Below are 17,245 nucleotides of genomic sequence, written 5' to 3'. Positions count from 1 at the left end.
ACGAGAGAAGTAGCCAATAATTTATCTCTAAACTGACTCATGGATGGTAGCAAATGCCTTGTGGGGGTGGCTACAGCAATGGAAGAAAAGCAACTGGCAGCGCAGAGGTAAACCCATTTGGGCTGCCACACTGTGGCAAGACATTGCTGCTCGGCTAGAGAGCCTGCCTGTGAAAGTTCGGCACGTAGATGCTCATGTGCCTAAAGGTCGAGCCACCGAGGAACATCGAAACAACCAACTAGCAGATCAAGCTGCTAAGATTAAAGTAGCTGAGGTGCACTTGGACTGGCAACATAAAGGTGAACTGTTCCTAGCTCGGTGGGCCCATGATGCTTCAGGGCATCAAGGTAGAGATGCAACATATAAATGGGCTCGTGATCGAGGGGTGGATTTAACTATGGACACTATTTCACAGGTTATTCATGAATGTGAAACTTGCACCAAAATCAAACAATCTAGATGGTTAAAGCCTGTATGGTATGGGGGGCGATGGTTGAAGTATAAGTACGGAGAATCTTGGCAGATTGATTATATTACACTTCCACAAACACGTCAAGGTAAGCGTTATGTTCTTACAATGGTGGAAGCAACCACTGGATGGTTGGAAACATATGCCATACCTCATGCTGCAGCCCGAAATACCACCTTGGGCCTTGAAAAGCAAGTCCTTTGCCAACACGGTATGCCAGAAAGAATTGAATCAGACAATGGTACTCATTTCAAAAACAGTATTATAGACAATTGGGGCAAAGAACACGATATTGAGTGGGTATATCATATTCCATGTCATGCACCAGCCTCTGGGAAAACTGAAAGGTACAATGTTTGTTAAATACTACACTAAAGAAACTTGGTGATGGAACCTTTAAACACTGGGATTCACATTTAGCAAAAGCCACTTGGTTGAACACTGGGGGATCAACCAGTCGAGCCGGGCCTGCTCAATCGGGAATTCTTCGTACTGTGGAAGGAGATAAAGTCCCTGTAGTACACATGACAAACATGTCAGGAAAGGCAGTCTGGGTTCCTCCTGCCTCAGGCAAAGCAAGCCCATTTCAGGGGATTGGTTTTGCCCAGGGACCTGGCAGCACCTGGTGGGTGATGCTTAAGGATGGAGAAGTTCGGTGTGTGCCTCAAGGGGATTTGATTCTAGGTGAAAATATTCAATACTGAACTGCAGGATGTGAATTGCCGCACTAACAGTGTTTAATAAGTGTCTTTCAGATCAAGACAGTGATGATGAAACCAGCGCTCGCTTCTTCGAGTGGCACCTGACAGCTCCTTCCAAGTCGATGTCTTTAACCCACAAACAGTGGTCATGAGATGCACTTGTACCATTTTTCCTGCCCTGGGAGAGTGTTGTGACAAAATGAACTTAATGAACTTGTCAAAGGATGGTCCACTGATTAAGATGAATTACTCCTGTGTATATATGTACATACGTATATATATATAGTAGTAGTGATTAATTAGATTGTATTGATAGATTGCATAGATAAGGTTTAAGTCATATTATAAGGGGTGGAATGTCCTGGTTTTGTTAAAAAACAAGTTTCTCTTTCAGTGAATTTGCCTGTCAGCTAAAGCTTCATATCAGCTGCATTTTCCTGGAGAACCAGATCCATGTTTTGGTAAACACAGCAATGGAATGTGAAGTTATTGATAAGCACGGATGGACATCTCGCGAGAGGGGCAACGAGAAAGAGGTGACCAAGAAACTGACCAACGGAGTGTAACATCCCATTCACATGAATACTTCATCTAAAAGTGGGAGATCACGAGGATCTTGTCCCTTTCCCTTTTTCATCCCTTTTCCTTATGGCTGAAATTAGGAGAGGACCTTGCTAGTCGTCCCTGCGAACTGAGGCCAGTGACGGACTGAATCCAGCTCCGGTTGGCTGCAGAGTCCAGTCCAGGACTTTGGGGGCCAGTGCTGCAGCTGCTGGGATTTTCAAGATTGGTTTTGTATATTTTGTATTATTTTCTCTATTCTTATTAGCAGCATTAGTAAAACATTGTTAATTTTCCAACTCTCTTCTCTCTGTCCTTCTTTCCCTCCCGATCGCCTGTGCTGAGTGGGAAGGGGGAGAGGGAGGGACAAAAGGGGGAAGTGAGGGAGTAGAGGAGGTTAGCAATACATCTGCCAGGGTTTTATTGTCACCCCGCAATCTAAACTCTCGACACTGCGCCACAAAACCCTGCCCCCCAGTTCCTAAAGACATGAAACCTGCACCCCCAAAGCCTCACCCTAAAGCCCTGCACCCCCAAATCCTGCCCTACCAAACCCTTCAGCCTTGCACCCCAACATCCTCCCACCCTAAACCCCCAACACCCTGCACCCATAAATCCTGGAATCCCAGATCCTGCACCCAACACCCTGCACCCAAAACTCTGCACCTCCAGATCCTGCTGCCCCAAACCCTGCACCCCAGAGCCCTGCACCCCCTAATCCTGAACCCCAACCCCTACCGCCTGAACTTTCCACCCCCAAATCCTGCCCTACCAAGCCCTCCACCCCAAACCCCTGCAGCCCAAGATCATTCTATCCTAAACCCTGCACCCCCATATCCTCCTTCCCCAAACCCTGCACCCCAAACCCTGCACCACAAAACCCTGCACCACAAAACACTGCACCCCAAATCCTGGCCCCCAAACCATGCAACCCCAAATCCTGCACCCAAAGATCCTACTGCCCTAAACCCTGAACCACCAAATCCTGAACCCCCAGAACCTGCACCCTCCCGCACTGGAGGACAGCTTGCCTTCCCCAGCAGACAGTTCCCTTGAAGGACACTGCATCGCCGCTCGAGGTCCTTCAGGGCGCTCTGGAGGTGGGCGTTCTGCTCCAGCAGCCTGACGTAAGTGCTCCCAGGCAGCCCGTCCTGCTGCTGCTCTACGGCCGCAGCAGCCACCTGTGCTGCCGAGCGCCCGCGGCCGCTCCTTCCTTGCGGCGGGGACTCCAAGCAGCGCAGCGCCGAGTCTTGCCCCGCAGTCTGTGGCCAAACCTGCGCGCTGTTCCCTTCCTCCCGCAGACGAGCCTCTGTGAAGGTCTTGCCAGTTTTCCGCTGCCCTTCTCCATGGCCGGAGTAAGATGCCATGAGGCTCTCCAAAGAGCAGGGCCCGGTGGCCCCGGTGTGCAGGCGGCGCCAGGCCCTGGCCTGGGTGCAGGAAGCGGGCTGCTCGCCCTCGAACCGCTCCGAGATGTACTTCAGGAAGAGTCTCCTCTGCTGCAGCAGTTGGTCTTCCAGGCGGAGGATGCGGGCGGCCTGCTCGCCATGGCTCTCCCAGCGCAGCTTGCTGAGGACGTCCTGCAGCTCAGCGCGGGCCCGGCTGCTGCTCCCGGCTCCTCTCACCAGCTCCTTGGCCAGCTGCCGCTGCAGGTCCCGTGCCTCACGGACGGCGTTGCCGCGCTGCTGCTGCAGCGTCCCCCTGCACCTGGCGCAGCTCGGCCTCCTTGGAGCGCAGCAGCTGGCGGATCTGCATCGCCCGCTGCCACCGGATGAGCTCCCGCAGCCGCTGCAGCTCCCGCGCCTGCCGCTGCGCCCATGCGGAGTGCAGCCGTGTGGCCAGGAGCCGCCGGTCCCGCTCGGCCGCCTCCTTCAGCTCCCGGGTGTGCAGCGGTGAAGTGGCAGCGCAGCTCTCGGGCGCGGAGTCGCTCGGACTCCAGCTCAGCCCGCACCCTCTCCAGCTGCCGCTGCCGCTCGTCCTTCAGCATCAGGCCCCGGCGGGGCGAGGGGCGGCTGAGCACCCCGGGCCCCCGGCCCACGCCCTGCTGGCTCCTGGCTGCGGCCATGCCAACCACACGCCGCCACCAACAGCCGCCGAGGCTGCGCGTCGCTCCCTCCCAGCAGCTGCTGCCGCCCTTGACCGCGCAGAGCGGACACAGCGTCTGCAGCCGGCCGGGCTGGGCGAGCGTGGCCTCAGCCCCGGGTCCTGGCCCCGGCACACAAAGCGGGTGGGGCCGCATGGCTTGTGAGGTGTGTCCTGGCCCCGAGCAGGCACCATTGCTCAGCGCTTGGCAACACCGGCTTCCTGCTGGATGGGGCTTCGTTTCCCTCTCAGCCCTCAATGGTTCTGCACGTGAGGAGCTGCAGGATGTGACTGAAATACATCTTGACTGGAAAACTGGGGGTTTGCTGATGGGCCTTCTCACACAGCGCAATTGGCCAAGGAAGCCATCGTGGGGCATCTAATGGCGTCTCCTGGGAACGTGCTGCAGTTCTTTTCAGAGGCTTTTTGTGTCCTTTGGACCAGACTGGCTCTGGACATCACGAGACACTTTGGTTATTTAAACTGAAAACAGAGCTGCCAGTTTTCCTCCCCGCACCTCAAAGTCCCAAGTGCCAAACCCTGGGGCCCCGTCACCTCCTGGGGCTCCCGGCTCAGGAGTGGTGGTGCTGGCCCAGACGCCGGTGCCCGCAGGGGGCTGGTGGCCAGGACATGGTGGCCCTGATGGGCTGATGGGGTCAACTTTAGCCCCAGGCCCAGCTGAGCCCAAGCCCGTTGTTTAGGCCCAGGGGCCCCAGGTCAGGGTCTTTGTGTGTGGATGGCAGTGGGGGGGTCTCCCCACAGGCCCTGGGACCTTGCCCCACTTCTCACCACCCACAGGGTCCTCACCACCCCGTCCCACCATGGCACGGCCCCTCGGGAGTCCCAGCCAGGGCAGGCATAGGGGACAGCCCGGGGCAGCTCCAGCCCTGCCACCCCTCTGGGCTTTCCCCCCTGTCACCACCACGGCAGGACCCCCTGCACCCACCAGGGACCTGGGAGGAGCTGAGGAGAGCACAGGGTGATGGGGGCAGAGGCAGCAGGTGCAAGGGGGGAGCTGGGGCTGATGGGGACAGCGGGGGCCCGGGCGAGAGGATCCCTGGCCAGCCGAGCTGAGGGACCCAGGGGCTGTGGGTTCAGCCGCCGGCCTGGACCCTCCCTGGGCACACCGCCCCTGCCATGGCCGGGCTGGACACTGGCAGCCATGAGAAATGGGTCAGGGCCCCACGGGAGGAGCGTGGGGGATGGGGAGGAACATCCTCCCCAGGGGGACAGCGAGAGCCAGCCCAGCTGAGGCTGCTCTGTTGCTGAAGTGCTCGTTTGCTCTGAGCAGCTGATTGTTTTTCCTTGGAAAAGCACTTACCCCAGACAGGTGATCTGAGGGCTGATGTAGACAGGAGCCATGCAAACACCTGCCCTGAGTTCACTACCTGCTTCCCCTCCTGCTCCGGAGGCAGAAACGGGATTTCTTCCAGATGATGCCAGTTACCTCCAGACACCTATTTGACTGGATCTTGACGTGCTGCACAGAGGATCACCAGTGCTGCTCTACTGCTTTAACGTAGCCCAACTTGCACTGTGCTAACAGGCCTTGTTGCTGCACAGAGGATCACCGTCCTGTGCACTGGAGAGAGTTTGGGTCACCAAAACACAGGAAACTGCGGCCGTTCAATGTCGCTGCCATGCGAGAGACGGAACCGGACACACCAAGTGATGTTCACAGAGTTCACCTTGACCGCCCCACCACGCTGGCTTTGGGCCAAAAGCTGCCCTGTCCACACGCCGTGCAACAACGTGATTGGTTACAGCACGCGCTATCCAGTACCGTGATTGGCTGCACGCACTGTCCACGCGCTCTGCACGTGCGTGTCGGCGATTGCTCATTGGCTGGTACCTTCTCACAGGATTCCTTTTGTCTCTTTGGTCTCTGGCTTCACCTCCTGGCCGGGCTGGCGACGACCCCATCCCCCGGGGGGCTCTGCCACTGCATCTGGGGGTCAGCATATGGGGTGCAGGGCTTTGAGGTGCAGGTTTCAGGTGTTCAGGACACTGGGGTGCAGGATTTGAGGGAGGGATCTGGAGGTGCAGGGTTTAAGGGTTCAGGATTTGGAGGTGTAGAGTTTCTGGGTACAGGGTTGTAGGGTTCAGGTTTTTGGGGTGCACGGTGTGGGGGTGCAGGGTGTGGGGGGCAGGACTAAGGATTGCAAGGTTTTGGTGGTAGGATTTGGGGTGTAGGGTATGAGGTGCAGGAACTGGGGGTGCTTGATTTGGGCGTTCAGGGTTTGGGGTGCAGTGTTTTGAAGTGCAGGGTTTGGAGGGGGGATGTTTTGGGGGGTGCAAGACTTGGCGGTGCAGGTTTTGGGGCTGCAGTGTTACGGGGGCAGAGGATTAGGTTGTTCAAGATTTGGGGATTCAAGGTTCTGGGGGCAGGGTTTTGGGGCTACAGGGTCTCGGGGTGCAGGTTCCAGGGATTCAGGATTTGGGGGTTTAGGGCAGTAGGATCTTTGGGTGCAGGAATTTGGGGTGCAGGGTTTGGGGGTGCCAGGTTTTGGGGAAGACAGGGTTTGGAGGGATGATGTGGGGGTGCAGGGTTTAGGGCAGCAGGATCTTGGGGTGAAGGGGTTTGAGGTGAAGGGTTGGGTAGGACAGGATTTTGGGGTGCAGGTGTTTAGGGTGAAACTTGTGGGGGGCAGAATTTGGGGTACAGGGGCTTGGGGGTGCAGGGTTTGCAGGTGCAGGGTAAGTATGACAGCTGTATAATGTGAGTCAGTTCCAACATTCAAAGGTTTGTCACAGAACACCTCAAAGCGATCCTAACATCTGTCATCTCAAGAACTTGTTTGACCCTTGCTCTCTTTTTCTACCTTGTGTTTGCAGCACTGGGTATCTGAGTTTAGCCACGTCATTACAACTTTACGTGAGCGACCAGAGGCATCAGTAAATACAGTCTTGTCCCTTACTGGTCGTTGCTGACAGCAGCATCTGCCGTACAACAGTAAATCACCAATTTCAGCCCACAGTTTATGTTGAGGGTAATAAACTGATATGTTCCCTGCGTATGTTGCCAATGCAATCTGGAACTTCACATCCTCAGCTAATTACCATTGTGAATTCTCCTTTGTTGTAGGAATAAATATACCTTCAGGTCTACCGCAAACATACCATATAAACCTTCTCTGCCTTTAATTACTGGTTTGGCATACATTTCTTTTATTATCCAAACTGTTTTCATTGGCGTGTGAGCTAGAAAAACCCATACTGCCACAATCACCTTTCTCCTTCCTTGAGCTCTCCTGACCTGCGGTTCCACCACCAGCGTCTTCGTTCTTGATCCCTCTTGACTGGTGGGTGCACTCCAATCATCTTTATCCATCACTGGCCTGCACGGCCCTGCCCGGCAGCAGGAGCGTCTGGAGCTGCCGGCCGGTTCTCCAGCTTTAGGGTCACCCGCAGCAGCCCGCTCTCCTCAGCTCTGCACACCCAGCCAGTTGTGCCGCCCAGGCAAAGTCAGCTTCACCCTCTGCCCTACACGTCTGGCATTTACAGCAGCACACAACAGCATCCAGACAACTGTGAGTGGAGAGCTGGCCAGGCCCTTGCCCAGGTGAGATCCTCTTCCCCTACCTTTACCTGCTGGCAGACAAGCAGACACCTCTCAAGAGATGACCACCCTGCTCCCTTTACCGCTCCCGAGTCCAAGAGCCCGGCCCCTGCTCACCACCCCCACCTCCCAAAACCCAGCCAACAGCCCCTGCTCCCACTTTACCAGCAGTCAGCGCTGAAGACTTGGCCCAGGCTGTTGGACACCACCTTGGACAGGGAGACCCGGGCCCCTGAGCACGGTTTCTAGGGGTGGGAGGGGGCAGCACTCATCACAGGTTGATCCCTGTGCTTAAGGAGACATTCTCCTCCTCGCTGGCTCAGGCTGCTCATCTTCCTCCTCACTCTTGACTCGTAGCTCCATCACCTTCCTCCTCTTTTGTCCCCTCCTCACTCGCAGGTCCACCACTGTCATCTTCCTCCTTGTCCCCTCTTGACTCACAGGTGCGCTCCAATCCTCTTTCGTGATCCCTCTTCTGTGTCAGTACGCGAAGACTGGGCACGTGAGAAACTGCAAGAGCCAACAGCATGAGAACAAGCGTTAGTGGAAAAATACAAGACTGTGTGCTATGTGATACATCAAGGACAGAGGGATTGATGCAGGATTGATGCATCAAGGACAGAGGGACAGCTTGTGATAGACAAAAAAGGCATTTATGGCAGTAACTTTGGTGGGAACACAAAATACATCACTTATGTAATGACTAACTTAGCTAATCAACAAATGCTTGAGCAAGCATCATAGCGAGTATAAACGCAAGCCTGAATTTGTAATAAACGTCTCTCATTGCACCTTAAAAGAGTCTGTACCTCATTCGCTACAAATGGCGCCCTGGAACAGGGACTTCCAGTGCGGCTGCAAAGGCAGCAGCCGTTCTGGCAGCGAAGCCCAATCGAACCAGGAAAAAGGACCGGGAACCAGGACAGGGCGCACCCACCACCAAGGAAAGGTGAGCGACTGGGAACATGGGAGGGAAGTTATCCCTTGAACAAAGACAAACCCTGGATGTCCTTCAACATTTGCTACAAATGCAAATTCAGGATGTATCGGGGTCTGACTCGTTAATTTTTTCAGAATGGATTGCTAATCATGTGCTAGACTTTCCTACAGCTGGTACATTTCAGTTGGAGGCATGGCGCAATGTTGAATGAGAATTATATGAACAGGCAGCGACTGGAGATAAAGCTGCTTGCAAATATTTATCTACTTATCTGCTCTACTGCGCATGAGCAGAGGCTGCTTCAAGGCACGATGGGAACGGTTTGGGTTTGGTTCTCCAGGTCTCTAAAGCCAAGAGTAATAAATGTGATCTGTGTCGTGGCGCAGGAACTTCATAGAATCATCGAATGCTAGGGATTGGAAGGGACCTCGAAACATCACCTAGTCCAATCCCCCTGCTGGAGCAGGAACATCTAGATGAGGCTACACAGGAACGTGTCCAGGCGAGTTTTGAATGTCTCCAGAGTAGGAGACTCCACAACCTCCCTGGGCAGCCTGTTCCAGTGCTCTGTTACCCTCACTGAGAAGAAGTTTCTTCTCAAGTTTAAGTGGAACCTCTTATGTTCCAGCTTTAACCCATTACCCCTTGTCCTATCACTGGTTGTCACTGAGAAGAGCCTGGCTCCATCCTCGTGACACTCACCCTCTGTATATTTGTAAACATTAATAAGGTCACCCCTCAGTCTCCTCTTCTCCAAACTAAAGAGCCCCAGCTCCCTCAGCCTTTCCTCACACGGGAGATGCTCCACTCCCTTCAGCATCTTGGTTGCCCTACGCTGGACTCTCTGCAGCAGTTCCCTGTCCTGCTGGAACTGAGGGGCCACAACTGGACACAATGTTCCAGGTGGGGTCTCACCAGGGCAGAGTAGAGAGGAAGGAGAACCTCTCTCGACCCACTAACCACCCCGCTTGTAACCCACCCCAGGATGCCATTGGCCCTCTTGGCCACAAGGACACAGTGCTGGCTCATGGTCACCCTGCTGTCCACCAGGATTCCCAGGTCCCTCTCCCCTACACTGCTCTCTAATGGATCATTCCTCAACCTATACTTGAACCTGGGGTTGTTCCTGCCCAGATTCAAGACTCTACACTTGTCCTTGTTATATTTCATTACATTTTTCCCCACCCAGCTCTCCAGCCTGTCCAGGTCTCTGATGGCAGCACAGCTTCCAGTGTCAGCCACTCCTCCCAGCTTGGTGTCACCAGCAAACTTGCTGATAGTCACTCTAGTCCCTCATCCAAGTCATTGATGAATACATTGAACAGTACAGGGCCCAGCACTGACCCTTGAGGCACTGCACTAGATCCAGGCCTCAACTGGACTCTGCTCCATTGACCAGGACTCTGTGGCTTCTTTCCTTCAGCCAATTTGCAGTCACCTCACTACCTGGTCGTCCAGACCACACTCCCTCACTTTAGCTATGAGAATGCTGTGGGAGACTGTGTCAAATGCTTTACTCAAGTCAAGGTAGACCACGTCCACCGCCCTGCCATCATCTATCCGCCTCGTTATATCTTTATAAAAGGCTACGAGGTTGGTCAAGCACAACTTCCCCTTGGTGAAGCCGTGTTGACTGCCCCTAATGACCCTATTCTCATTGATATCCTTGGTGCAATCTCAAGGCATAAGCCGGTCCATCACTTTCCCAGGGATGGAGGTGAGGCTGACCGGTCTATAATTACCCGGGCCTTCCTTCTTGCCCTCTTTGAAGACTGAAGTGACATTTGCTCTCCTCCAGTCCTCAGGCACCTCTCCCATCTCACAGGACTTGGCAAAGATGATGGAGAGCCGTCCAACAGTGACCTCAGCCAGCTCCCTCAGCACCCGTGGGTGCATCCCATCTGGACCCATGGATTTGTGGATGTCCAGATTGCCTAATTGTTCCTTAACCCAGTCCTCATCAACCAAGGCAAATTCTTGCACCGTCCTGACTTCCTCCGGGGCCTCGGGGGTACGGGGCTCCTCAGGACAGCCTCCGGCAGAGTAGACAGAAACAGAAAAGGCAGTCAGTAACTCTGCCTCCTCTGTATCTTCTGTCACTAGGCCACCCACCTCATTCATCAGTGGGCCTACATTGCCTCTGCTGTTAGTTTTATCTGCCACGTATTTGGAAAAGCTCTTTCTGTTGTCCTTGACCCCTCGTGCCAGTTTTAATTCTAACGAGGCCTTAGCTTTCCTAGTTGTCTCCCTACATCCCCTGACAACAGCCTGATATTCTCCCCAAGTGCCCAGCCCCTCCTTCCATGATCTGTAAACTCTCCTCTTCCACCTGAGCTAACCCAGCAGTTCCCTGTTCAGCCACACAGGCCTCCTGGCTCCCTTCCTTGACTTCCTGCGTGTTGGGATGCTCTGATCTTGTGCCTGGTAGAAGAAATCCCTGAATATTAACCAACTGTCTCGGGCCCCTTTACCTTCAAACAGCCTTGCCCATGGGATTTTCTCTAGCAATTGCTTGAAAAGGCCAAAGATTGCCCTGCTGAAGTCCAGGGTTGCAATTCTGCTTGCTGCTCTGTTCCTGCCGCACAAGATGCTGAACTCCACCTTGTCGTGGTCACTGCAGCCCAGGCAGCCCTCAACCTTTACTGCTCGACCAGACCCTCCTTGTTAGTGAGGATGAGGTCCAGCAGTGCACCTCTCCTGGTCGGCTCCTCCACTATTTGCATCGGAAAGTTATCTTCAATGCACTGGAGGAACCTCCTGGACTGCGCCCGGCTGGCTGAATGGTCCTTCCAGCAGACATCAGGGAAGTTCAAATCCCCCATGACAACCAGGGCCTGTGACTGTGAGGCTGCTCTCAGCTGCCTGTAGAGGCCTCATCAGCATTTCAGGGAGCAAGCTGAGCATTCTGATTCCACCCTAGGGGGATGGGAGGCCTCCCAGTCCCCATCAATTCTAGAATGCTGCCCCACTGATGCAACCCCATCCCCCTTCAAGTCTAGTTTAAAGCTCTCCAAATGAGCCCTGCTAATTCCTGACCCAGCATCCTTTTGCCCCTGCAGGATAAACAATTCCCACGCATCACTGTGTGGACTGGTGTCCTACAAATCCAGCCATTATCGAAGAATCCGAAGCCCTGCCTGTAGCACCAGTCTCAAAGCCAATCGTTTACGGATTGAATTCTTCTATTCCATCCCACGTTGTCACCCAAAAATGGAAGGAGTGACGAGAAAATCAGTTGAGCTCCAGACTCTTTCACCATCCATCCCAGAGCCTTGAAGTCTTTCTTTATTCCCCTCATACTGTGGGGTGCAGCCTCCTCCCCACCTGTCTGGAAGATCAGCAGTGGGTAGTAGTCTGTCGGGTGCACCAAGTCAGGGAGTGCCCTGGTGATATCCCTGACCCGGGCCCCGGGTAGGCTACAAACTTCCCTATGACGAGGGCCAACTCTGCATATTGGGCCCTCCGTCCCTCTCTGAAGGAATCGCCTATTACAGTCACCCTTCTTTCTTTCTTGTCAGAGGCAGTCTTGAGGTGTGGAGTTAACTGCCTCTTCCTACGTGTCCCTGTAGGCGGATCTTGCACCGTGTCCTCACCCACCTGCTCTTCAAGCTCCAGGGATTCAAACTTGTTACAGAGGAGCACCTGGGGACGTAAAGCAGGTAGGGAGGGGGGATTTCCCGTGACACCCAACGGGAACTCGCTTCCAATCCTCCTCATCTTTTGGGTCACTTACCTCTGCGCGACAGCGACAGGGCAGGGGCTGTCTTGGGTCTTCCGCCTCTGCCCGACAGATAGGGGGTCCATCACCTTTTGGGGGGTATCCCCCTGAGGCCTTTCTGAGTGGCACACCAGGGAGTTACTCCACCAGTTTATCTCCTTTCACACTCCCTGATGGTCCTTAGTGTCTCGACCTCCTCCTTGAGTTTTGCAACCTTGCTGAGCAGATCTTGCACCTGCTCACACCCCACACAGGCCAAATTCTGGCCTCCCTCCCCCACAGCAGCAGGCTCTGGCACTCCCCACAGCCGGTGACCTGAACAGCCACGGTTCAGGGTAAGGTCTCTGTTCCAGTCGCCACAGTCTTTTTCAGGCAAGCTCCTCGGCCCGCGCGCTTCTGCAGCGTGGCCCCGCCCATCCCGCGCAGGAGCCAATCCCGTCCGCGCCCGCCACCGGGCCCCGCCCCCCCTCCCGGCCCGGAGCCGCCGGCGGCCGCAGAGCGGCGCTGTCCGCCCGCAGCGCGGCCCCGGCCCCGGCGGGTCAGCGGCAGCGGGGCCGGGAGCGCTCGGGCTGCGCCCGCCCGGGACGGCCCGGGACCGAGGGCTCCGCCGCTGCAGCCCGTTTCGTGCCGTTTGCACTCCGGCTTACACGGCTGCAGCCTTCCTGCTGCTGCAGCTCACACATCTTTCTTCCTTCGAACCGCACAGCAGGTCACACTCACAAACGTTCCGTGCTCGTTGGCATAAGAATAACTGCAGAAGAATCTACAAACATTACACAGATATACCACCGACCACAGCTTTCTGAGCTTTCAGGTTAAAGTTCCTGTAGATACCCATGTTTCAATCAAACAGACACCACCAGCAGAGCTGCTGCCTCTGCCGTCTTTGCTCAGAAAGCAGTGACAACACCAGAAAACACATTGGCAGCCGGTGCTTTGAGCAGTGAAGGTGGGATCTACAAAAGTCTGATTAAACCAAACAGCCTGAGGTCTTTATCAAGCTGCAGATCTGCCAGGAATGCTGAAATGCAAGAGTTTACTCCTGCACTATTCCACAATGGAACAGCCGCTTCATATCAAAAATCATCTCGAAGTTCCAAACCAGTACATTAAAAAGCTGTCACTAGGTATTAGAAGACCACTGCAAGATCTTATTGCTTGTTGAGTTAAATAACAATTTTTCAATAAACCAAAGCCCAATCAGTTTCTGCAGTCTGTTGCTCATCCTCCTGTTCATTCATTAGCACTGCAGCAATCAGTTTTTATACAATGTCTCAACAGAGGCGATTGAAAAACCCCAAACAAAACTTATTGAAGCCCACGGACCCCCCGCCCTCCCTGCCCCCCCCACCCTGAGCCCCACGATCAGCACCTGGTGCGGGAGAGGAGCACAACTCGACAGACAGAACCAGAAATGCGACTGCGGGGAGAAGGAAACACCAAGGGAGTTACAGCTTCCTTAACGTTCCAAATCTGACGTCTTCCAAACCAAAGCACATAACCCTCACCATTTAAAAAGCAAAGTTGCTCTATACGTGTCTGATCCTCACCCAGCTGAGCGGTTCTCAAGTCCGCTGAGCTCCACTGTGCAGCCGCCCCCGCGTCTGTGTCCCCTTGTCCGGAGTCCCCAGTCACGGGACAGTGAGCGGGGTTGGGCTCCAGTGATAAAGAAAAACACAAAGAGTGGAACTGGGAAAGTGATTAAAACAGGAAACCTGAAAGGCAGTTTAATTTTAATAACTTATTTTTACACTGCTAGAAGCACATGAAGTACGGGGGGCACGAACTCTGTTACTACACATATGTGCCTTATTACACAAGCACAGGAAACAAGGAAGTAGCATTCCTTCTGTTTTTGATGTAATGATGAGCTAATCCATCTCCTGAGATGGCTTCCAGACCCGATTTAGTATCTACACCGTGTTTACTGCAGATAAATCCCCCAGGTCAGCATTAATCGAAGACAATGTGCAGAATCAGCAACATGCAGGGAAGCACAAGATCCTGGATTCCTTAGAAGAGTCTGCTTCTGAAATTGTCTAAAAATGCTACAGAAATCGTAGCAGATAAACAACAGTAGCCACATTTTGTTCTATGGCATTTACATAATGTTGATCCACCTGTATTAACTTGTGCCCTTTCGGAACAGAACTGTAAACTCAGAGTGTTCAAAGACTTCTTTCTTTTGAATGGAATATGCTCATCTTTTCCTTTCATTCTATCTTCACAAATTATTTAGCAGGGAAAAAAACAGGTTAAAAGTTGCTGCTATCTAAACGGTGTTGTCATAACTATACAGACTGAACCTGAGCATGCAGTGATTATTTTACAGGTGGACATATATCAGTTCAGCAATATTCGTTGAGTTTGATTGAATCACACGTCTCTTGTGATAAAGATCAAGGCTACATGATCCAGCTTCAGGTGCACTGACTCACACTCTGCTGGTGTGTTTTGTTGAGTTTGCCTGGACCACTATGAAGCAACAGGAAAAAATATCCACACACAACAAGTATAACATCAGCGATGCCTTTAATTGTTTTTAATGTATACATTATGTATACTCAAATACTTCCAACTAGTCACAGAGGTGGAGACAAACTCACATTCTTTGAAAAAGGTATTGGCTGACTTCTACCCATTTAATCTGAGAAATTCACTTTTCTTGGCAAACTACTTGAGAAAAACATCACTGTCATAATAAAGATTATTTCCACTACGTGTCACCTGACAAATCATTTCAATTCAAACATATTGAGTCACATTGCATATTTTACAGATTAGAAAAAAGTGGTTTAAAATAAATTTAATACGATGCATTAAAAATAAACTACTACCTAGTTGAACACACTCAGAAACCAAAGAGTAAATGTCCAATGAGGTTTCCAGGTAAGAGTATCCTACAGATTTGAGGCGTGCTTTGGGACACTCAGCGCCTCCCTGTTCACCGTACGTTATATGAACTGCAGCAGTTGAGACCCTGGGATGTGTAACATGTAAAAGCCATGAACATTAAAATAATGTTTATAAATCACAAGCATGTTATTTGGCTCCTTTAGTGACTGAAAGTGACAGGAGTGAAGCATCCAAACGTGATTTGTCCCACATTCATTCTTCACCACTCTGCAGCTGTTCTAGCAGGAGCTTCACAGACGTTTTCCCCATTTAAGAGGAAGGAAGGAGAGGACAGGACAGCCTGGCAGCACACTGCCAGCAGGCTGCGGTTCTCCTCCCTGCTCAGCGCTGGCCTCAGCTTGCTGGCCAGGGGAAAAAGGAAGAGAAAAGAGAAAGGGGATTTACCAGCCCTCTCCAGAGTGGCTCAAACCATGCCTGGGTTCCTCCTAATCGAGGGCCCCAAACCCACCAGCCCCAGCCCCTGCCAGCAAGCTCCTGCCTCCCCCCCGGCAGCAGCAAACCCCCAGCCCAGGGTAAGGAACCCCTGGGGCTCAGGAGACACCCAAAGTGGGGAGCAGCCTCCCACTCCACAGCCCCAGCAGCTCAACACCACTGGGGCTGCCCTGGCCAGCTGGGATGGGGCACACGGGGAGTCCCCAGAGTCGGGATCAGCCCTCACCTCAACTCCTCCAGGGCCTGAAACACTCCGTACACCAGGGAGTCCGCAGGCTCCTCCTTGATCCAGTCCTGCAAGTCACAGAGACACAGGCGCAGAGCTGTCAGTAGACATGGACACGGGACGGCCCTCCTGCCTCCCCCGGGACCGGCTCTGCTGCCAGGCCTGGGCAGACACTGCCCCGTCACCCCACGGGTCCCCAAAGGCACTGAGGGAGGGACCTTGCTCCACAGCCACCCTGCACCCCAGGGCCCCCCAGCTCAGGACACAGCTCCAGGAGCTCGCGTGAAGCCCAGAGACCATCGCCCATCTGGGGAAAGTGCAGCCCAAAGCTCCCCCGTGTGACTGTCCCTGCTGCAGGCACTCACCAGCAGGGTCTGTGTCACCTCCTGCTTCGAGGACAGCTCAAAGCTGCCAGCATCACCCACAGTCTGGATGGCAGAGCTGACCTCAGTGACACTCTGCACCAGGGCGAGCTTGAGCTGCATCTCCTGAGGGCAAAGAGAGCAAAGCACCCCTTGAACTCTCTGCAGGGCTGAGAGGTGGAAGAAGAGTATCAGCAGGGGGACACACAGGGGTTTGCATCTGGATGTTGAGGACAAACCCTTCCTTGAGGGATCTTTAGAAAGAGTTTGTCCATCTTGGTACACCCCGGCCCCAAGGGGCTGGAATGAGGGCACCCAGGTGTCCCTGTCCCTGCACGGCTCGTGCTCCTACCCTCTGTGTGACTCTGGAGAGCTGCAGGATGGTGCCCATGATCTCCCTATCCACACGGGCGAGCAGCTGCTCCCTGGGGGCACGCAGAGCGATGCCGCTGTACACGCACATCAGAGCAGCACGAGTGGCCTGAGGTCTCTCTGTGCCCTGCGGCAGCTGTGCCTGTGACAACAGAGATGCCCCCAGACGTCAGCCCCGGTCCTGCCCCGCACCCTCACCAGCTCCTTCCTTCCCTGGGCACCTCCCGGCAGCTCCTCGAGCTGCGAGCTCCGGGGCCGGGAGCTCTTCCCGTCCTGCAGCCGGGGCTCTGGCACGGGATGGGGAGCAGGGAGCAGCCAGCATCGCACACACTGCTGGCGGATTTACCGCTGTCCTTCCCAACACAGCTCAGGGGCCCCAATGCCGGGACATCCCCTCTGAAACACAGGTCTTGGGCAGCTCTTACAAGAGGGCTGATATAAACACAGCTGCCACAGTTTGGCTGCAGAAGGTGTAGAAGTGGAAACAAGGTCAAAAAAAGGAAAGCCAAAGAGTGAAACCCTGGATCCTTTACCTTCCAGCCCGTGGAAGTCTCATAAAACCTGTCTCTGGTAAAAGCGGTCACTGTGTCCAAGACCAGGTTGAAGTGGGTCTCAGCAGCATGGGACACCACAGAAATCATCCCCTGCAACCACAGGGAAATGGGGAGTGGGCTCCAGCCCGAGCACTCAGCCACGGCCAGTGACAACGGCCAGGCAGGACGTTGCAATAAGGGGGAAACAGCAGCGATGGGCACATCAGGGAGGTCTGGAGCAGGGCCAGGAGCAGCTCTCTCTCTGCCCCAGCAACAGGCAGAGGATGCTCAGGACATGAGCATCACCTCACCTGGGTCTCAGAGAGCTCTGCAGAGTCTGTGTCCTGGAGGAACCTCAGCACCTGCCCTTGGACGTG

General features: G+C 54.0%; 1 protein-coding gene across 1 annotated transcript; it reads right to left on the bottom strand.

The window, feature by feature from the left end:
- Positions 1-14,384: 14,384 nt before the first annotated feature.
- LOC135578175 (maestro heat-like repeat-containing protein family member 2B) lies at positions 14,385-17,041 on the bottom strand. Its single transcript, XM_065048534.1, has 5 exons — positions 16,869-17,041; positions 16,316-16,477; positions 15,967-16,089; positions 15,602-15,669; positions 14,385-15,284 (listed from the first exon to the last, which is right to left on the bottom strand). Exons 1-5 carry the CDS (start codon positions 16,974-16,976, stop codon positions 15,143-15,145), a joined length of 603 nt encoding a protein of 200 aa, XP_064904606.1. The 5' UTR covers positions 16,977-17,041; the 3' UTR covers positions 14,385-15,142.
- Between the last annotated feature and the right edge of the window lie 204 nt (positions 17,042-17,245).

Source organism: Columba livia, unplaced genomic scaffold (assembly GCF_036013475.1).
Source record: "Columba livia isolate bColLiv1 breed racing homer unplaced genomic scaffold, bColLiv1.pat.W.v2 Scaffold_95, whole genome shotgun sequence".
NCBI lineage: Eukaryota > Metazoa > Chordata > Aves > Columbiformes > Columbidae > Columba > Columba livia.
This window is presented reverse-complemented; position numbering and strand designations above follow the sequence as displayed.